The 23,377-nt window shown below is 38.5% G+C and overlaps 2 protein-coding genes across 3 annotated transcripts in view; both read left to right on the plus strand.

Moving 5' to 3' along the window:
* CARHSP1 (calcium regulated heat stable protein 1) overlaps positions 1-20,418 on the plus strand; it is an 83,787-nt gene extending 63,369 nt beyond the window's left edge. For both annotated transcript variants that reach the window (XM_053695233.1, XM_053695234.1), the window contains 3 exons: positions 5,369-5,577; positions 13,954-14,076; positions 19,359-20,418. In XM_053695233.1, the coding sequence (XP_053551208.1) occupies positions 5,390-5,577; positions 13,954-14,076; positions 19,359-19,521 (474 nt within the window). In that variant the 5' untranslated portion in view covers positions 5,369-5,389 and the 3' untranslated portion in view covers positions 19,522-20,418. The remainder of the gene's footprint in view (positions 1-5,368; positions 5,578-13,953; positions 14,077-19,358) is intronic.
* An 809-nt stretch (positions 20,419-21,227) lies between these two features.
* TMEM186 (transmembrane protein 186) overlaps positions 21,228-23,377 on the plus strand; it is a 3,467-nt gene continuing 1,317 nt past the window's right edge. The window contains 1 exon segment of the mRNA XM_053694269.1: positions 21,228-21,257. Within this exon segment, the coding sequence (XP_053550244.1) occupies positions 21,228-21,257 (30 nt within the window).

A 23,377-nucleotide genomic window follows, 5' to 3' on the forward strand; every position in this document is an offset into this window, starting at 1 on the left:
GTGTGTTTTTGCATGTATAAGTGTAAGCTATGTAGTGTATCTGCATGTATAAGTGTAAGCTATGTAGTGTGTGTGTGTGTATATCTGCATGTATAAGTGTATGATATGTAGTGTGTGTATCTGCATGTATAAGTGTATGATATGTAGTGTGTATCTGCGTGTATAAGTGTAAGCTATGTAGTGTTTGTGTATTTGCATGTATAAGTGTAAGCTATGTAGTGTGTGTGTGTGTATCTGCATGTATAAGTGTAAGCTATGTAGTGTGTGTGTGTGTGTATCTGCATGTATAAGTGTAAGCTATGTAGTGTGTGTGTGTGTGTATCTGCATGTATAAGTGTATGCTATGTAGTGTGTGTGTTTGCATGTATAAGTGTAAGCTATGTAGTGTGTGTATTTGCATGTATAAGTGTATGATATGTAGTGTGTATCTGCGTGTATAAGTGTAAGCTATGTAGTGTGTGTGTATTTGCATGTATAAGTGTAAGCTATGTAGTGTGTGTGTGTATATCTGCATGTATAAGTGTAAGCTATGTAGTATGTGTGTGTGTGTGTATCTGCATGTATAAGTGTATGCTATGTAGTGTGTGTGTATCTGCATGTATAAGTGTATGATATGTAGTGTGTGTATCTGCATGTATAAGTGTATGATATGTAGTGTGTATCTGCGTGTATAAGTGTAAGCTATGTAGTGTGTGTGTATTTGCATGTATAAGTGTAAGCTATGTAGTGTGTGTGTGTATCTGCATGTATAAGTGTAAGCTATGTAGTGTGTGTGTTTGCATGTATAAGTGTAAGCTATGTAGTGTGTGTGTGTTTGCATGTATAAGTGTAAGCTATGTAGTGTGTGTGTATTTGCATGTATAAGTGTAAGCTATGTAGTGTGTGTGTGTGTAGCTGCATGTATAAGTGTAAGCTATGTAGTGTGTGTGTATCTGCATGTATAAGTGTAAGCTATGTAGTGTGTGTGTATCTGCATGTATAAGTGTATGCTATGTAGTGTGTGTGTAGCTGCATGTATAAGTGTATGCTATGTAGTGTGTGTATCTGCATGTATAAGTGTAAGCTATGCAGTGTGTGTGTGTGTATTTGCATGTATAAGTGTAAGCTATGTAGTGTGTGTATTTGCATGTATAAGTGTATGATATGTAGTGTGTGTGTGTGTATCTGCATGTATAAGTGTAAGCTATGTAGTGTGTGTGTATCTGCATGTATAAGTGTAAGCTATGTAGTGTGTGTGTGTATCTGCATGTATAAGTGTATGATATGTAGTGTGTATCTGCGTTTATAAGTGTAAGCTATGTAGTGTGTGTGTATATCTGCATGTATAAGTGTAAGCTATGTAGTGTGTGTGTGTGTGTATTTGCATGTATAAGTGTAAGCTATGTAGTGTGTGTATTTGCATGTATAAGTGTATGATATGTAGTGTGTGTGTGTATCTGCATGTATAAGTGTAAGCTATGTAGTGTGTGTGTGTGTATCTGCATGTATAAGTGTATGATATGTAGTGTGTGTGTATCTGCATGTATAAGTGTAAGCTATGTAGTGTGTGTGTGTATTTGCATGTATAAGTGTAAGCTATGTAGTGTGTGTGTGTATATCTGCATGTATAAGTGTAAGCTATGTAGTGTATCTGCATGTATAAGTGTAAGCTATGTAGTGTGTGTGTGTGTATATCTGCATGTATAAGTGTATGATATGTAGTGTGTGTATCTGCATGTATAAGTGTATGATATGTAGTGTGTATCTGCGTGTATAAGTGTAAGCTATGTAGTGTGTGTGTATTTGCATGTATAAGTGTAAGCTATGTAGTGTGTGTGTGTATCTGCATGTATAAGTGTAAGCTATGTAGTGTGTGTGTGTGTGTATCTGCATGTATAAGTGTATGCTATGTAGTGTGTGTGTTTGCATGTATAAGTGTATGCTATGTAGTGTGTGTGTTTGCATGTATAAGTGTAAGCTATGTAGTGTGTGTATTTGCATGTATAAGTGTATGATATGTAGTGTGTATCTGCGTGTATAAGTGTAAGCTATGTAGTGTGTGTGTATTTGCATGTATAAGTGTAAGCTATGTAGTGTGTGTGTGTATATCTGCATGTATAAGTGTAAGCTATGTAGTGTGTGTGTGTGTGTGTATCTGCATGTATAAGTGTATGCTATGTAGTGTGTGTGTATCTGCATGTATAAGTGTATGATATGTAGTGTGTGTATCTGCATGTATAAGTGTATGATATGTAGTGTGTATCTGCATGTATAAGTGTAAGCTATGTAGTGTGTGTGTATTTGCATGTATAAGTGTAAGTGTAGTATGTAGTGTGTGTGTATCTGCATGTATAAGTGTAAGCTATGTAGTGTGTGTGTTTGCATGTATAAGTGTAAGCTATGTAGTGTGTGTGTGTTTGCATGTATAAGTGTAAGCTATGTAGTGTGTGTGTATTTGCATGTATAAGTGTAAGCTATGTAGTGTGTGTGTGTGTGTGTGTAGCTGCATGTATAAGTGTAAGCTATGTAGTGTGTGTGTATCTGCATGTATAAGTGTAAGCTATGTAGTGTGTGTGTATCTGCATGTATAAGTGTATGCTATGTAGTGTGTGTGTGTAGCTGCATGTATAAGTGTATGCTATGTAGTGTGTGTATTTGCATGTATAAGTGTAAGCTATGTGTGTGTGTGTGTGTATCTGCATGTATAATTGTGTATGCTATATAGTGTGTGTTTCTTTGTATTTGAGTGTGTGTACATGTATAGCTTGTGTTACTGTGCATTTTTTCTGGTTTATAGGCCAGAATTTAGAATATTAATGGGGAATGCAGAGAGTAGTTTTAAAGGGGAGGGTGTATATAGAGAGGGAGGCCGGGAGTGTGTCTGTGCTGCAGTGTGTGTGTGTGAGTATATAGAGAGAAAAGCCAGGAATGTCTGGGGTGGGAATAATTTCCTGTCACAGGAGATATGTGGGATGTAAAGTACTGAACTTATCCTCTTGTTGCAAGTTTGTGTATAAACAGTTAATTAGAATTTTTAGAGGAAGTGATACTGAAGAATAGTTGCTAATCTAAAGGTAAATATTTAGCACCAAGTGATTTATTAGGTCCATGGGATAGAGTCTCTTGGTATCTGACTACATTACTGCAGCTGGGAATGGCAGTTAGTGAACTTGTGTAGGCAGAAGTCTTCCTGTCAGGATATTTGTTTGCGAGAAAGTCTTGCTCTCTGTCCTGGGTATGGTTAGGGTTAACCCATTACATGCTGAGATGTTGTCATACAGGTTATAGTTTACACCCATGGCATAAAGTTGTCTCTCTCTGACCATCTTCAGTGCTCTTAGCTACAGATTTCTTTGTTTTATCTGTTGGTGTTTGAGGATACCACATGTGAGAAGCCGTAGTGGGTGTCCTGCCCGGGCTTGTGTAGTTTTTGTAAATAGAAATCTGTCTCTTCTAACCAGAAACTCTGCAGAAAACTTCCTTCACTATGGAGGTTGGTAGTTTGTCTCCTGCTGGGAAGATTTGCAAATACATTTATTCCTGCTCTTGTTGTTCATGTTAGTTAGCTGCATCAGTCTCATTATTTTAGTTTCATATTTTTCTTGCATTTCTTCTCTGAACTTGCAGCTCAGCTTGGCCTTCCTGTTGGTTTTTAAATAAACCCCCATGGTAATAGTGTGTGTGTCTATCCTCCCACAAGGGGTTAAACATACAGGGCCAGATTACAAGTAGAGCTTAAAGGGACACTGTACCCAAAAATTTTCTTTCATGATTCAGATAGAGCATGCAATTTTAAGCAACTTTCTAATTTACTCCTATTATCAAATCTTCTTTATTCTCTTGGTATCTTTATTTGAAATGCAGGAATGTAAGTTTAGATGCCGGCCCATTTTTGGTGAACAACCTAGGTTGTCCTTGCTGATTGGTGGATAAATTCATCCACCAATCAAAAACTGCTGTCCAGAGTTCTGAACCAAGAAAAAAGCTTAGATGCCTTCTTTTTCATATAAAGATAGCAAGAGAACAAAGAAAAATTGATAATAGGAGTAAATTAGAAAGTTGCTTAAAATTGCATGCTCTATCTGAATCACAAAAGAAAATTTTTGGGTACAGTGTCCCTTTAATTTAATGCTCCTGTTTGAGTGTTAACTGCGCTAGAAGTAAGCTTTTTGAAATTGAGATCTTTCCCCATGAGAGAGATACCAGTGACCCGTTGTGTTATATCAGCACCTGCAATATCTACCGTCCCCACCTCGCACACTCGCCTCCTCTCCAGCTCAAGCTGGTACCGCTGGTTGCCATGGCAATGTCTTCAGCCTTAATAGGTGTGAACGTCTGGTCCCTACCTCCACTCCCCTGGGGTTGCACCTTCTCAGCAGCAGTTTGCACAAGGCAGGGTTGTTGTTGTTGTTGTTTGTTGTATAAAACTAAATATTGAAATGTTGTAAAATAGAAAACCTTTTGTGCTGAGTGACTATGTTCAGGTTGGCTCTGCTAAGTCTGAAATATTTAGATTTCAGTGCATTTTTTTTTTTTATTGCACTGAACCAGATCTGGTTACTTCCCATCCCACAATCACTTCACAACAAGGGTTAGGAAGGTCCACATGAAACATGCATGATTCAGATAGAGCATTTAATATTACTGCACCTTTAAATTCTCTTCCTAAACATCTTTGTGTGACCAGTGTGATTCATATTCACAAAAATACTAGACACGCGTGGTAGGTTTTGTCACAAAAGCTCTTCCTTAGACCCCACCATGTATATTTTCACAACTGCATGGTCATTTTATTCCCTTGGCTTAAGTAATTTACAAATCCCTGCATTTCCCTATTTCATTGCCAGTAGTAACCCGTGTACATATAGTGGTGATTTGACCCCTTTATTGTCAGGAATACACATAGAGCAGTTAGATAACACCATCACGTCTGTGCCTGATAATAAGCTTGGCTATTGCTTTAGATAGCCCCTGGTCTATAATTTAATAAACTGGGATCAGAAAGCGAATGTGTTCAGGTAGTGCAACCTTGGGTAGTATTTATACAGTGTATAATCTGTATAGGTGAATTGGGGGATCTATCTTGTTTCCTGTGAAACCAGGAACTGTCCAAAATCCCACCCCAAACTCCTGTGTAACTTAGGGAAATGTGAGTGGCACTTATACTACACAGCTGTGGATATTTGAGGCTACCGTACCGAGCTAGAAACATCCTACACGGTGATTGGTTAGCTAAGAGCACAGTTACATTGTTCGTTAAAGGGCATTGTCCCCTTCCAGTGCTTAACTGCTGATATTTGCTATGAGTTTAATGTTCTTTTACAGGAATGAGCACCTGAAATATCTTCTTTGTGTTGTACATTGTTAATCTGCTTTTGTTTCTAAACAGGCTTACAGAAAAAGGCTGAAAATGTCCTCAGATTCCACCTCTCCTGTTACGGTGACTTCCGACAGCTCTCCAGTGTCACCTCAGACACCCCCTGAGCGGACCCTGAACCTGCCCGGAGTTTGTCAGCCACGGGCCCGCTCTCCGTCTCCAATGAGAGGGCACCTTATCCCCAGCCCTCTCCCCACCAGGCGCACAAGAACGTTTTCTGCGTAAGTCATGATTCTAGTGAGTGTGTTTACCCATATCTGCTGTTTGAGTTGTGTGTTTTTTTATTTTATTATTTCTGCTTAGTCAATGAACAAGACAGTGATGCCAGCTACTAATGCAAAATCAATGTTTTATGTAGTAAAAGGCTTAATTGTACATAATGAGTGTGTGAATCCAAAACAGAGTGTTTATCTTAACGACCCTGTATGTCAGCGGCCATTTTTACTCTAAGGGGTTAAACAAATGAACGTGTTCTCTCCTGATTTGTATTTCTTTCATGTAATTAGCAAGAGTCCATGAGCTAGTGACGTATGGGATATACATTCCTACCAGGAGGGGCAAAGTTTCCCAAACCTCAAAATGCCTATAAATACACCCCTCACCACACCCACAATTCAGTTTTACAAACTTTGCCTCCGATAGAGGTGGTGAAGTAAGTTTGTGCTAGATTCTACGTTGATATGCGCTCCGCAGCAAGTTGGAGCCCGGTTTTCCTCTCAGCGTGCAGTGAATGTCAGAGGGATGTGAAGAGAGTATTGCCTATTTGAATGCAGTGATCTCCTTCTACGGGGTCTATTTCATAGGTTCTCTGTTATCGGTCGTAGAGATTCATCTCTTACCTCCCTTTTCAGATCGACGATATACACTTATATATACCATTACCTCTGCTGATACTCGTTTCAGTACTGGTTTGGCTTTCTACAAACATGTAGATGAGTGTCCTGGGGTAAGTAAGTCTTATTTTCTGTGACACTCTAAGCTATGGTTGGGCACTTTGTTTATAAAGTTCTAAATATATGTATTCAAACATTTATTTGCCTTGACTCAGAATGTTCAACATTCCTTATTTTCAGACAGTCAGTTTCATATTTGGGATAATGCATTTTAATTTAACATTTTTCTTACCTTAAAATTTGACTTTTTCCCTGTGGGCTGTTAGGCTCGCGGGGGCTGAAAATGCTTCATTTTATTGCGTCATTCTTGGCGCTGACTTTTTTGGCGCAAAAATTCTATTTCCGTTTCCGGCGTCATACGTGTCGCCGGAAGTTGCGTCATTTTTTTGACGTTATTTTGCGCCAAAGATGTCGGCGTTCCGGATGTGGCGTCATTTTTGGCGCCAAAAAGCATTTAGGCGCCAAATAATGTGGGCGTCTTATTTGGCGCGAAAAAATATGGGCGTCGCTTTTGTCTCCACATTATTTAAGTCTCATTTTTTATTGCTTCTGGTTGCTAGAAGCTTGTTCTTTGGCATTTTTTCCCATTCCTGAAACTGTCATTTAAGGAATTTGATCAATTTTGCTTTATATATATGTTGTTTTTTCTCTTACATATTGCAAGATGTCTCACGTTGCATCTGAGTCAGAAGATACTACAGGAAAATCGCTGTCAAGTGCTGAATCTACCAAAGCTAAGTGTATCTGCTGTAAACTTTTGGTAGCTATTCCTCCAGCTGTTGTTTGTATTGATTGTCATGACAAACTTGTTTAAAGCAGATAATATTTCCTTTAGTAAAGTACTATTGCCTGTTGCAGTTCCTTCAACATCTAAGGTGCAGAATGTTCCTGATAATATAAGAGATTTTGTTTCTGAATCCATAAAGAAGGCTATGGGCTCCATGTACGAAGCAGCGAAAGCTGCTCCGGAGCCTTTGCGGGGCAGGTTAGTACATGGAGCCCTATGTCTGTTATTTCTCCTTCTAGTAAACGTAAAAAATCTTTTAAAACTTCTCTCCCTACAGATGAATTTTTAAATGAACATCATCATTCTGATTCTGATGATTCCTCTGGTTCAGAGGATTCTGTCTCAGAGGTTGATGCTGATAAATCTTCATATTTATTTAAAATGGAATTTGTTCGTTCTTTACTTAAAGAAGTATTAATTGCTTTAGAAATAGAGGATTCTGGTCCTCTTGATACTAATTCTAAACGTTTAGATAAGGTATTTAAAGCTCCTGTGGTTATTCCAGAAGTTTTTCCTGTTCCTAATGCTATTTCTGCAGTAATTTCCAAAGAATGGGATAATTTGGGTAATTCATTTACTCCTTCTAAACGTTTTAAGCAATTATATCCTGTGCCGTCTGACAGATTAGAATTTTGGGACAAGATCCCTAAAGTTGATGGGGCTATTTCTACCCTTGCTAAACGTACTACTATTCCTACGTCAGATGGTACTTCGTTTAAGGATCCTCTAGATAGGAAAATTGAATCCTTTCTAAGAAAAGCTTATCTGTGTTCAGGTAATCTTCTTAGACCTGCTATATCTTTGGCTGATGTTGCTGCAGCTTCAACTTTTTGGTTGGAAACTTTAGCACAACAAGTAACACATCGTGATTCTCATGATATTATTATTCTTCTTCAGCATGCTAATAATTTTATCTGTGATACCATTTTTGATATTATCAGAGTTGATGTCAGGTTTATGTCTCTAGCTATTTTAGCTAGAAGAGCTTTATGGCTTAAAACTTGGAATGCTGATATGGCTTCTAAATCAACTTTACTTTCCATTTCTTTCCAGGGTAACAAATTATTTGGTTCTCAGTTGGATTCCATTATTTCAACTGTTACTGGTGGGAAAGGAACTTTTTTACCACAGGATAAAAAATCTAAAGGTAAAAACAGGGCTAATAATCGTTTTCGTTCCTTTCGTTTCAACAAAGAACAAAAGCCCGATCCTTCATCCTCAGGAGCAGTTTCAGTTTGGAGACCATCTCCAGTCTGGAATAAATCCAAGCCAGCTAGAAAGGCAAAGCCTGCTTCTAAGTCCACATGAAGGTGCGGCCCTCATTCCAGCTCAGCTGGTAGGGGGCAGGTTACGTTTTTTCAAGGAAATTTGGGTCAATTCTGTTCACAATCTTTGGATTCAGAGCATTGTTTCAGAAGGGTACAGAATTGGTTTCAAGTTGAGACCTCCTGCAAAGAGATTTTTTCTTTCCCGTGTCCCAGTAAATCCAGTAAAAGCTCAAGCATTTCTGAAATGTGTTTCAGATCTAGAGTTGACTGGAGTAATTATGCCAGTTCCAGTTCCGGAACAGGGGATGGGGTTTTATTCAAATCTCTTCATTGTACCAAAGAAGGAGAATTCTTTCAGACCAGTTCTGGATCTAAAAATATTGAATCGTTATGTAAGGATACCAACGTTCAAGATGGTAACTGTAAGGACTATCTTACCTTTTGTTCAGCAAGGGAATTATATGTCCACAATAGATTTACAGGATGCATATCTGCATATTCCGATTCATCCAGATCATTATCAGTTCCTGAGATTCTCGTTTCTGGACAAGCATTACCAATTTGTGGCTCTGCCGTTTGGCCTAGCTACAGCTCCAAGAATTTTAGCAAAGGTTCTCGGTGCCCTGCTGTCTGTAATCAGAGAACAGGGTATTGTGGTATTTCCTTATTTGGACGATATCTTGGTACTTGCTCAGTCTTTACATTTAGCAGAATCTCATACGAATCGACTTGTGTTGTTTCTTCAAGATCATGGTTGGAGGATCAATTTACCAAAAAGTTCTTTGATTCCTCAGACAAGGGTAACTTTTCTGGGTTTCCAGATGGATTCAGTGTCCATGACTCTGTCTTTAACAGACAAGAGACGTCTAAAGTTGATTGCAGCTTGTCGAAACCTTCAGTCACAATCATTCCCTTCGGTAGCCTTATGCATGGAAATTCTAGGTCTTATGACTGCTGCATCGGACGCGATCCCCTTTGCTCGTTTTCACATGCGACCTCTTCAGCTCTGTATGCTGAAGCAATGGTGCAAGGATTACACGAAGATATCTCAATTAATATCTTTAAAACCGATTGTTCGACACTCTCTAACATGGTGGACAGATCACCATCGTTTAATTCAGGGGGCTTCTTTTGTGCTTCCGACTTGGACTGTAATTTCAACAGATGCAAGTCTTACAGGTTGGGGAGCTGTGTGGGGATCTCTGACGGCACAAGGAGTTTGGGAATCTCAGGAGGTGAGATTACCGATCAATATTTTGGAACTCCGTGCAATTTTCAGAGCTCTTCAGTTTTGGCCTCTTCTGAAGAGAGAATCGTTCATTTGTTTTCAGACAGACAATGTCACAACTGTGGCATACATCAATCATCAAGGAGGGACTCACAGTCCTCTGGCTATGAAAGAAGTATCTCGAATTTTGGTTTGGGCGGAATCCAGCTCCTGTCTAATCTCTGCGGTTCATATCCCAGGTGTAGACAATTGGGAAGCGGATTATCTCAGTCGCCAAACGTTGCATCCGGGCGAATGGTCTCTTCACCCAGAGGTATTTCTTCAGATTGTTCAAATGTGGGAACTTCCAGAAATAGATCTGATGGCGTCCCATCTAAACAAGAAACTTCCCAGGTATCTGTCCAGATCCCGGGATCCTCAGGCGGAGGCAGTGGATGCATTATCTCTTCCTTGGAAGTATCATCCTGCCTATATCTTTCCGCCTCTAGTTCTTCTTCCAAGAGTAATCTCCAAGATTCTGAAGGAATGCTCGTTTGTTCTGCTGGTAGCTCCGGCATGGCCTCACAGGTTTTGGTATGCGGATCTTGTCCGGATGGCCTCTTGCCAACCGTGGACTCTTCCGTTAAGACCAGACCTTCTGTCACAAGGTCCTTTTTTCCATCAGGATCTGAAATCCTTAAATTTAAAGGTATGGAGATTGAACGCTTGATTCTTGGTCAAAGAGGTTTCTCTGACTCTGATTAATACTATGTTACAGGCTCGTAAATCTGTATCTCGAGAGATATATTATAGAGTCTGGAAGACTTATATTTCTTGGTGTCTTTCTCATCATTTTTCCTGGCATTCTTTTAGAATACCGAGAATTTTACAGTTTCTTCAGGATGGTTTAGATAAGGGTTTGTCCGCAAGTTCTTTGAAAGGACAAATCTCTGCTCTTTCTGTTCTTTTTCACAGAAAGATTGCTATTCTTCCTGATATTCATTGTTTTGTACAAGCTTTGGTTCGTATAAAACCTGTCATTAAGTCAATTTCTCCTCCTTGGAGTTTGAATTTGGTTCTGGGAGCTCTTCAAGCTCCTCCGTTTGCACCTATGCATTCATTGGACATTAAATTACTTTCTTGGAAAGTTTTGTTCCTTTTGGCCATCTCTTCTGCCAGAAGAGTTTCTGAATTATCTGCTCTTTCTTGTGAGTCTCCTTTTCTGATTTTTCATCAGGATAAGGCGGTGTTGCGAACTTCTTTTGAATTTTTACCTAAAGTTGTGAATTCCAACAACATTAGTAGAGAAATTGTGGTTCCTTCATTATGTCCTAATCCTAAGAATTCTAAGGAGAAATCGTTGCATTCTTTGGATGTTGTTAGAGCTTTGAAATATTATGTTGAAGCTACGAAATCTTTTCGTAAGACTTCTAGTCTATTTGTTATCTTTTCCGGTTCTAGAAAAGGCCAGAAAGCTTCTGCCATTTCTTTGGCATCTTGGTTGAAATCTTTAATTCATCTTGCCTATGTTGAGTCGGGTAAAACTCCGCCTCAGAGAATTACAGCTCATTCTACTAGGTCAGTTTCTACTTCCTGGGCGTTTAGGAATGAAGCTTCGGTTGACCAGATCTGCAAAGCAGCAACTTGGTCCTCTTTGCATACTTTTACTAAATTCTACCATTTTGATGTATTTTCTTCTTCTGAAGCAGTTTTTGGTAGAAAAGTACTTCAGGCAGCGGTTTCAGTTTGAATCTTCTGCTTATGTTTTTTGTTAAACTTTATTTTGGGTGTGGATTATTGTCAGCAGGAATTGGCTGTCTTTATTTTATCCCTCCCTCTCTAGTGACTCTTGTGTGGAAAGATCCACATCTTGGGTAGTCATTATCCCATACGTCACTAGCTCATGGACTCTTGCTAATTACATGAAAGAAAACATAATTTATGTAAGAACTTACCTGATAAATTCATTTCTTTCATATTAGCAAGAGTCCATGAGGCCCGCCCTTTTTTTGTGGTGGTTATGATTTTGTATAAAGCACAATTATTCCAATTCCTTATTTTATATGCTTTCGCACTTTTTTTTTTATCACCCCACTTCTTGGCTATTCGTTAAACTGAATTGTGGGTGTGGTGAGGGGTGTATTTATAGGCATTTTGAGGTTTGGGAAACTTTGCCCCTCCTGGTAGGAATGTATATCCCATACGTCACTAGCTCATGGACTCTTGCTAATATGAAAGAAATGAATTTATCAGGTAAGTTCTTACATAAATTATGTTTTACTTGACCGGTAAAGATTAGTGACATTTTCTAGCCCTGCACAGATCTTTATATCAATCCCTTCACCAATGCCTAAACCAACTGTGTGGCTTACGTTTTAGCTGATTTACAGGTTTCATAGAAATGTCCAGTCATGTGAAAAAGAAAGTACGGCCTCTGAATTCTATGGTTTTACGTATCAGGACATAACAATCATCTGGTCCTTAGCAGGTCTTATAATTAGGTAAATACATCCTCAGATAAACAACAACACATGACATTACACATTGAGGTGTTTTTGTTTAACATCTCCACTTTGGTCTCATCTGTCCAAAGGACATTGTTCAAATGCAACTTTGCAAACCACAAGACTTCTGGAACAAACTGTGCTGCCATGTTTTTTTATAGAGAAGCTTTCTCCTGGCAACCCTTCCATACAAACCATTCTTCTTCAGTTGTTTTCTAATTGTACTGTCATGAACCTTAACATCCTTATTGAGGTCTGTAGAGTCTGAGATGCAACACCCTCTCTGAGCATTGAACAATCTGACCTTGGGGTAAATCTGCTGGGATGTCCACTTCTGGGAAGATTGGTAACTGTCTAGATTGCTTTCCACTTGCAAATAATCTTTCTTACTGTAGAATGATGGATTTTAAATGGTTTTGGAAATGGCCTTATAACCCTTCCCAGATTGATGGGCAGCAACGATTGCTTCTCTAAGATCATTGTTGTCTTTTATAGAGGTGGTCACACAGGCTGATCAATTAATCAAGGGCATAAGCATCTGACTGCTACTTAGCCTCTTATTTATGTCCTGATACGTAAAACCATAGAATTCAGAGGGTGTACGCTCTTTTTCACATTACTGTATTAACCCTGCTCTGACCTTGTATATCCAGGAAACTGCTGTGTTTCTTAATATGTCAGCCCTCTGTGGCTGGCAAGGGGTTAATTAGACATGCAGATTTGCATTCAAATACCAAATATGGCTGCAGGCAGCAGCTTTTAGCTCTTTTCGGAACCTGATTTATTTGGGTAATAGTATGATACAAAGATCTGGATTTTCACACATATAAATCCAGCTCTGAAAAAGGCAAATGACGCTGCCTGCTGTTTATACAAGCGCTTACTATATGTCTAACGCACTTTGTAATTTTATGTTCTGTTAAACAGTGTGCAAACACACTTAGGGCTCATTTCCATTGAGCCGTAATTCAGTTTGCGTGCGCTTGCAAACCGATAAATATGCTGTCGGAAGCAATTTCGTTTATCAACTGTTTCCAATGGCGCGTTATACCTCAATATCGGCAGCCGGCCTCCAGCTACTGAATAAAATAATTGCGTCCCATAGAAAGTAATAGAAGCTGTTAATCGATAAATTATAGCAGGTTTCCAATGAAAGCGCAAACTATTAATACACTGTCTGAGGCTGTTGATACATTGAGAAATATTACACCCAGCTGAACTAGGTGTAAAAGAGGAAAATTGTGCTTTTTGAGACCTATTTTCTATTGAAATTATTATAAAACTTGTAAATAATGCAAGTGTTTTAATGTAGAAATAAAATGTTATAAGTAATATTTATTGTTGTCTGATGTATAGGAATAGATTAACTTATATTCTAATAGAAATGTCAGTATATATTTAAATATAATAATATATGCAAGAACATATCTACAGAATTCAAACTAGACCTATGCCTAGGGCAGTAATACATATTACTCATATTTATAAAGTGGTAAATATAATTATAGTAGAAAATAGTATTTGATTATTGTTAAAAATATGGATAAGTATCTCTTATTTTTCTTGAGGTGATCACAGGTAAAGAGCACGGACGTTAAACGTAAATTCTATAGCGTAAGGTCGGGTTACCTTAGCAACTAATTGATTTTCAAGAAATCCGATGACGTCAGATGGAAGCGTTAACACAACACAGCTACACGAAAAGAGCGACTGCATGCAATGCGCAAAATATTTCAATGGAAACCTGGTGCTAAAATGGAGCCGTAAATTACTTTTAGCTGTCTGCCGCTTCGGTAGCTTACGGCTCCAATGGAAGCAAGCCCTTTGTAGCGGCAGCTCTCTGCCTGTTAACGCTCACATGTGACTTCAGTATCTAAAGATTTTTCCCATTAGCCACTACCAGTCAGCATTTTGACATTTTATTTGTCTCTGGCGCAGGACTGTGCGAGCCTCCGAGGGACCAGTTTACAAAGGAGTCTGTAAATGTTTTTCCCGCTCCAAAGGACACGGATTTATAATCCCTGAGGGAGGAGGGCCGGATATCTTCTTGCACATTTCTGAGTGAGTTTCCTTGGTATTCTGATCAACAGAAGGGGGTGAGGGTTAAGAGAACGTTTGTACAGTTAAAGTGCTATAAAACATGTTGGTGTATATCCTAAAAGGGCTAATTAAAGGGACACTGAACCCACATTTTTTCTTTTGTGATTCCGATAGAGCAGCAATTTTAAGCAACTTTCTAATTTACTCCTATTAATAATTCTTCGTTCTCTTGCTATCTTTATTTGAAAAAGAAGACATTAAGCTTTTTTTCTTGGTTCAGCACTCTGGACAGCACTTTTTTATTGGTGGATGAATTTATCCACCAATCAGCAAGGACAACCCAGGTTGTTCACCAAAAATGGGCCGGCATCTAATCTTATATTCTTGCATTTCAAATAAAGATACCAAGAGAATAAAGAAAATTTGATAATAGGAGTAAATTAGAAAGTTGCTTAAAATTTCATGCTCTATCTGAATCACAAAAGAAAAAAATTGGGTTCAGTGTCCCTTTAAGTAAAAAAAAAAAAGTTTGCATTAAAAAAATGTTTAAAAATTGCTGGCAAGTATTTTAAAAATTTCAAATATAAGCAAAATCTCTTACATAACCATGCTGTCTGGAGTAGTCTGATCCACCCCTCCCCTGTATCAGTATTTAGCATCAGAAACACAGGCATTGTATTTTACAGCAGCCTATTTGCTTCTAGGCCTGCTCCAGCAGATAATGAGTGTTAAAGTCTTTTATTCTACCAAAACAAAGGTGGATATAGATACAGCCATAGAAGGAATTGTGTGAGGGAGTTAGAGCTGTACAATTTTTTTTTTATTTCAATGATTCAGATAGGGCAAGCAACTTTCTAACTTTACTCCTATTATCAAATTTTCTTTGTTTTCTTGCTATCTTTATTTAAAAAGCAAGATGTAAAGCTTAATAGTCCATTTTTGGTTCAGAACCTGGGTTATGCTTGCTTATTGGTTTGCTAAATGTAGCCACCAATAAGCAAGCACTATCCATGCTGCTGAACTAACATTGGGCCGGCTCCTAAGCTTAAAGGATTACTTTCTGTTATAATTTTTAAGATAAACAACTAACATATTAAAGTTAATAAACATTAATTAAAACCTACTTACCTATATTTTCTCCAAAACGAAGTTTCATAACGTTCTAAAAGTGATATTATTTTATTCGCCGATGATGTCACGTTATCCTGCCCACTATTTTCAGCACTGCATGTTCAAAATACTTAAACCAATAACTTTGTGTTTAAAGCGCCATTTTGAAACCTAGGTATTGTAAACTGATTGGTACAGAGCAAAGGATACCCATGGAGTGGGTTTGGAAAACAATTAAATTTGCAGACAAGATTTCTGATATACGGTAGAGATATGTTAATGAAATGCTATTGATAAAAAGCGTATTTGGGGTAGTTAGTTAGTAACAGGCATAGAAAATATTTACTTACAGTGGCCCTTTAACATTCCTGCTTTTTAAATAAAGATAGCAAGAGAGAGAAGAAAATTGATAATAGGAGTAAATTAGAAAGTTGCTTAAAATTGCTGCTGTGTCTGAATCATGAAAGAAATTTTTTGAAGGTAAAGTAATTTTGTCTCTATCCCAACTTTTATGTCCCTTTAAGCTTAAAGGGACGTTAAACACTGAATAAATGTTAGAAATAGTGATGTATTCTAAGCAAATTACTAGCCTGAGAATGATACGCAGATGCATTTTTTTATTTATAGATTCGTTTTCTTGATACTGTAAGAAATGTGTATTTTAGTGACCATAAAGAAATAGGCAGTGTCATGTTGTAACATTTTGGCTTCTTTCTGAGTTGAGGCCAGTTAGGGAAAGGGTTAAACTGGTCACTAGTGTGTGCAGCCAATGACTGTGCAAAATATGCCAGTGTACACCAATGTTCATTTATCTGCATGTAATAGATACTACTATAAAGAAGAATATGCACACATGCTGATCTAAAAATCCAGTATAAAACAGTTTAAAAACTTACTTAGAAGCTCCTAGTTTAGTACTGTTGATGAGGTTAGGCTGGGACACCCACTGAAAGGGGCTGAGAAAGCAGGAAGAGCAGACACTCCCCACTGGATCCTGCAGGACTGGCAGTATAGTAACTTACCTTCTAATAGCACTGGATCCTGCAGGATTGGCAGTATAGTAAATTACCTTCTAATAGCACTGGATCCTGCAGGATTGGCAGTATAGTAACTTACCTTCTAATAGCACTGGATCCTGCAGGATTGGCAGTATAGTAACTTACCTTCTAATAGCACTGGATCCTGCAGGATTGGCAGTATAGTAACTTACCTTCTAATAGCACTGGATCCTGCAGGATTGGCAGTATAGTAAATTACCTTCTAATAGCACTGGATCCTGCAGGATTGGCAGTATAGTAACTTACCTTCTAATAGCACTGGATCCTGCAGGATTGGCAGTATAGTAAATTACCTTCTAATAGCACTGGATCCTGCAGGATTGGTAGTATAGTAACAAACCTAATCACACTGGATCCTACAGGATTGGCAGTATAGTAACTTACCTTCTAATTGCACTGGATCCTACAGGATTGTCAGAACTTACCTTCTAATCGCACTGGATCCTACAGGATTGGCAGTATAGTAACAAACCTAATCGCACTGGATCCTGCAGGATTGGCAGTATAATAACAAACCTAATCGCACTGGATCCTTTAGGATTGGCAGTATAGTAACAAACCTAATCGCACTGGATCCTACAGGATTGGCAGTATAGTAACTTACCTTCTAATTGCACTGGATCCTGCAGGATTGGCAGTATAGTAACAAACCTAATCGCACTGGATCCTACAGGATTGGCAGAACTTACCTTCAAATCGCACTGGATCCTACAGGATTGGCAGTATAGTAACAAATCTAATCGCACTGTATCCTGCAGAATTGGCAGTATAGTAACAAACCTAATCGCACTGAATCCTGCAGGATTGGCAGTATGTAACTTACCTTCTAATCGCACTGGATCCTGCAGGATTGGCAGTATAGTAACTTACCTTCTAATTGCACTGGATCCTGCAGGATTGGCAGTATAGTAATAAACCTAATCACACTGGATCCTACATGATTGGCAGAATTTACCATCTAATCGCACTGGATCCTACAGGATTGGCAGTATAGTAACTTACCTTCTAATCGCACTGGATCCTGCAGGATTGGCAGTATAGTAACTTACCTTCTAATTGCACTGGATCCTGCAGGATTGGCAGTATAGTAATAAACCTAATCACACTGGATCCTACATGATTGGCAGAATTTACCATCTAATCGCACTGGATCCTACAGGATTGGCAGTATAGTAACTTACCTTCTAATCGCACTGGATCCTGCAGGATTGGCAGTATAGTAACAAACCTAATCGCACTGGATCCTGCAGGATTGGCAGTATAGTAACAAACCTAATCGCACTGGATCCTGCAGGATTGGCAGTATAGTAACAAACCTAATCGCACTGGATCCTACAGGATTTGGCAGTATACTAACTTACCTTCTAATTGCACTGGATCCTGCAGGATTGGCAGTATAGTAACAAACCTAATCGCACTGGATCCTACAGGATTGGCAGAACTTACCTTCAAATCGCACTGGATCCTACAGGATTGGCAGTATAGTAACAAATCTAATCGCACTGTATCCTGCAGAATTGGCAGTATAGTAACTTACCTTCTAATAGCACTGGATCCTGCAGGATTGGCAGTATAGTAACTTACCTTCTAATAGCACTGGATCCTGCAGGATTGGCAGTATAGTAAATTACCTTCTAATAGCACTGGATCCTGCAGGATTGGCAGTATAGTAACTTACCTTCTAATAGCACTGGATCCTGCAGGATTGGCAGTATAGTAACTTACCTTCTAATAGCACTGGATCCTGCAGGATTGGTAGTATAGTAACAAACCTAATCACACTGGATCCTACAGGATTGGCAGTATAGTAACTTACCTTCTAATTGCACTGGATCCTACAGGATTGTCAGAACTTACCTTCTAATCGCACTGGATCCTACTGGATTGGCAGTATAGTAACAAACCTAATCGCACTGGATCCTGCAGGATTGGCAGTATAATAACAAACCTAATCGCACTGGATCCTTTAGGATTGGCAGTATAGTAACAAACCTAATCGCACTGGATCCTGCAGGATTGGCAGTATAGTAACAAACCTAATCGCACTGGATCCTACAGGATTGAGATGTTCCTATCCGCAGATTCTCTGTCCAGGGTAAATGTCCCTGTTTTTTAGCAACTGCTACAGCCCCACCCATAACACACATAGGACATTACCCAGAAGCCCCCTCACCTTCCGGTTTCAGAATTGCAGCGTTGTTACATTCACAATATCTGCATCAGATCAAGACATTGATATGAAGGTGCAGATTAGGGGGGTGGGAGAAATATTAATCCCATTCCCCAAAAGTTCTTTCGCTATATGTAAGTAAATTTTATATAGAAAATCGTTAAATTGATTTCAATAACGATGTTGGTAACGTTTAAGGAATAAATAGATCCTGTTTAAATGTAAAATATACTGCCCCTTTAAAGAACCTGATTAGCTGTAATAAGTTCTCCCCATGGGCCACCCGTTACCTAGTCTCACATGCTACAATTATAGAGCTCAGCTGGTCTTGCACAGTGATGTTGTCTGTAAAGCAGTGTCCCAGGTGGCATTGCTGCTGGGGCACTAGTTCCTGTTAACCCTTGCAATGCCAGAGAAGGCTCCAATGTGTTTTTCCCTTTCAGGTACCAACACTATTTAATAGTTTTATGTTTGAAAGCGGAGTCTGGCCATTGCAAAATGCAACACAGCCGCCCCCTAGTGGGCAAATGTATGTATGACACTAAGGCACTTCTACAGATGTGAGACTGCAAATTGGTTTGTGCAGACCAGAAGCTGTATTCTTAGTGTTTAGCTAGAGCCTATCTGGAGTTTAAAAAAACTTTTAAAAGTTATTGGTTTATAAAAGTCTATACAAGGCTCTAATAGGTCTGCCTTTTCCTGAGAGCATACTGAGGTATTCCCAGAAGCATGATTGTGTCTTGAGCACTACATGAATAACATTGTTTATGCTATGTAGTGATACAGACATAATCCTCATCAGCCTACCTGTGTATGCTCAGGATATTTGATAACTGAAGTAAAATGGAATAAGTGTATAGAATATTTTGAATGTTGTGCCTCTATACTAACCACCTGCTACAAACAGGGAGCGATGTCTGTAGGTTATGCTGCAGATTCCTAATAACACATTTGTTTTCCGTCAGCATTGAAGGAGAATACGTTCCTGTAGAAGGCGACGAGGTCACCTACAAATTATGCACCATTCCACCCAAATGCGAGAAGCAGCAGGCGGTAGAGGTCGTTATCACTCATTTAGCCCCAGGATCAAAACACGAGACGTGGTCCGGTCACGTTATCAGTTCATGAAGCACCTCTGAGATCTTTATAACCATCGCTCTTGAGATATTTGGTTTTTCATTGTTTCAGGAATTCTAAAGGCTGGAAATGTGTTCTACAACCATCATTTTCTAAACGCCAATATATATTCCTTTTTTTTTAATAAATAAGTTTCCTACTGAGTGCAAATTAGTGTGACCCACGTGATTATCCTGGGTAGGAGAACCGGCTACTCCATATCACAGGCTAAATCATTTTCTGACCCCTGAAACAAATTAACAAACCAACAGTACAAACCTTATATTTAAGAAACAAATGGTTGTAAGATTTAAAATGTTTTAGATTTGTTTTCCTTCTTAAGGTGACTTAAAATAAATACAAGTCCCATTTAATGGACATAGAAGTGATAAATTAAGTGAAATGTTTCACTTCTATCCTATTGTCTAAAAGCCAAATGTCTTTATTTTTTTAAATTGCTTATTGTTTTTTTTTATACAACTTTGCTCCTGTGCTACCTCCTTTAAAGGGTGAGATTGATAGAGCCCCTCCCCTAGACTTTAATGACTCGGCTGACACAGCCAGTGATTGGCTGAATCATTCTTGAAGTAAAAACAGAGGGAGATAGTTACAGGCTGCATCCGCAATTAAATTACATTTAGTTTATTCACAATGGGATAGAAGTGCTGCATTAAACAATACTAAAAGTGTTTCAGATTAAATGGTCATACAAATATAAATAAATCTAGAGCTGAATACACCCTACTGCAGTGACTCTCACTATTATTAGATTGTAATATTCTCTGCTGCAAGCAATGCATTCTGGGTGTGCACAAAGTGAGATGTGAAAATATTGTATTAAAATATTACTTTGTAACTTTTCATACTTATGATATCAATAAAGTTGAAAACATTTGTTCCCATTGTGAATGTTTGGTTTTGCTGTAAAAAAAATATGAAAGTAATACTGTGTACATGATGTATACAAATACATTTTCTTAAAGGGCGAATTATAGTTACAATTGACACGTTCTTATCAGTTAGTACTCTAATCCATTGTATTAAAGGGACAGTCAACCATAGAATTGTTATTGTTTTAAAAGATAGTTAATCTCTTTATTACCCATTCCCCAGTTTTGCATAACCAACACAGTTATATTAATATACTTTTTACCTCTGTGATTACCTTGTATCTAGGAACCTTCTTCCAGCCCCCTGATCACATGACTGTGACTGTTTATTATCTATTGCCTTAAATTTAGCATTGTTTTGTGCTAAATCTTAAATAACCCCCTGTGCCTGAACACAGTGTTATCTATATGGCCCATGTGTACTTTCTGTCTCTTTGTGTTGAAAAGAGATTTAAAAAGCCTGTGATAAGAGGCAGCCCTCAAAGGCATAGAAATTAGCATATGAGCCTGCCTAGGTTTAGTTTAAACTAAGAATACCAAGAGAAAAAAGCAAATTTGATGATAAAGGTAAATTGGAAAGTCAATTAAAATTAAAAGTCCTATCTGAATAATGAAAGTTTAATTTATACTTGACTGTCCCTTTAACTGTAATGACCTTGTACTTTTGTGTTGTACCACTCTAGACTCGCAGAGCACTGCTGGTCCCCAGCTGAAACTGCCACTGATCCAATCAGCAGCGTAATACAACTGACTGTATCAGCAGCGTTTCCACTTTACCAGCAGTGCTCTGCAAGTCCCGAGTGGGGGTTGAACAGTAGTGCAGGGTCGATGGTTTTAAATGACATTATCTACCACAGAGTATGTAACAAATTACAGCATGTCATTTTTTTACTATTATGGTCCTTTTAACTATTTATATATTAATCTAAAAAAATATTTTTTGTATCCTGTATTATAAACATACAATTATATAATTCTTCACACAAACAAATTAGCCATAAGCTATGGTGCACTTAGATTTAAATAGCTGATATTATTTATTTACTTTATTTATGAAGCGCCAACATATTTCGCAGTGCTGTACATCGGTAGAATTCATATAAATAAAACAATATCAAACTTGTAAGAGACAAGACACACTTTTACAAACACATACAGGAGGAATTGAGGGCCCTATTCCTGTGGGAACTTACAATCTAGACATCTGGTAAGAATATACCCTTAGAGGTGTCAGGGAATTGTCAGTAGATCACTATAAGGCTGCTGCAGTTAGAATATAAATCGCTTGATACAGTGACAACCCTTGTAGCTTTTATTTGTTCTTGCTAAGGAATTAAAGGGACATGTTACCGTATCCTAAATGACTTGAAAGTGATGCAGCACAACTGTGAAAATCTGATATGTAGAACAGGACAACATACACAGGGAGCAATTTCCAAAGCGTAACTTCCATTTGCTAGTATAACAATCTGTGGAACTATCATTTTAATTGTTAAAACTCGTCAATCAGTGTTATGTTCCATTATAAGCGAACAAACAACTGAACACAGAATCAGATTACATGTACAACAAATGTGTAATAACATGAGCGGAAATAAAACATTTTAATCCGTTGAGATTCTGACAAGTGTGTTTTAAAGGGACATAAAACAGTATGAACTAACATGTTTTTAAATATATAATACAGCCAAGGCTTACCTGCAAAACGGTTTCTGTTTTAACCCACATTAACGCCTTTAATTCAGGCAGTTTTGTTTGCAGCAAGCTCCCCCTGGGCATTTCCACATATGAAAGGTGCTACCATAGCTTCTGCAGAATGCACTTGTGCACGGTAGGGTACAGAGTCACATGGCACCTGACTAAAGCAATGCACAGTATAATGCTGAAGCTTTCACAAAGCATGTGACATTATCCCAATGGAAACGCGCAAACCTCTTGGCAACAAACAATAGCAGTACCTGCTGCCCCCCTTTTACTTACATAACTAATTATCCTCACGTGAAATAGGGCACTGATAAGGAGAGTGGAGCAGGCTACACTTGGCAACACTAAAGTCTAAGTATTTTTGGAAATGTTAAAAAAAAATTACTTGTTTTTACACACAGTTTTACCTCAGTTCATCCTTTTATAATATGCACATAACTCAAAATGTTTAATGGCACTTTAAGTACACTCTTACACTAAATGTGCATGACAATATAATTTGAGGCAAAAATAACAGAAAATTGCCCAAATTACACAGTTAAAATCTATACCAGTAGACTATAAGCACCTAATACATTAGCCTGGTGCCCCTCCTGCTCCGGTATAAAGGCTTGTACCACTTCCGATAAGTTGGTAAGCTGACAGGTTCCTGAAATGCATCAAATGCCTTCTACACACTGATGACCGGGTGTAATGAAGAACCTAGGCAGATCAAGCCAAAAAGTTTCCTAAGGCGGCAAAACCACCCCCCATTTTCCACCAGGAGAAAAACCACCATACTGTGCTCTGCATATGCTTTCTGCAGGACTCCGGCGTCTCACTTGCACTCCCTGAGCCCACTCTGAAAATGAGGAGCGCTAAGGAAGCTGTTACCGGCCAGCTGACAGGTTCCTGCAGTACATAAAAGCTATATTGCACTGAAGCCTGGAGCGTAAAGAAAAAGCATAGGCAGAGTGTGCTACCAAGTCGCCTCCAGAGAGAAACTGCCATACTGAGAACCACCTATGCCTCCCATAGGGCTCCAGTTGTGTTCTTCGCATTCACTGTGAAATAAGAAGTGCTAAGGAAAACCAGTGGGAGGGATACGTAAAGCTTTGTTGTGGGATGTCTTTACCTCCCCCTGGTGGCCAGGAGATTAATTCCCACAAGTAAGGATTTTCATGGTCTATCATCACCTTAGAAAGAAAAAAACAATTTGGGTTTTATGTTCCTTTAAAGGGACATGAAACCCAATTTTTTCTTTCTTTCATGATTTAGAAAGAGCATGTCATTTT

This window comes from Bombina bombina, chromosome 11 (assembly GCF_027579735.1).
Source record: "Bombina bombina isolate aBomBom1 chromosome 11, aBomBom1.pri, whole genome shotgun sequence".
Classification (NCBI taxonomy): domain Eukaryota; kingdom Metazoa; phylum Chordata; class Amphibia; order Anura; family Bombinatoridae; genus Bombina; species Bombina bombina.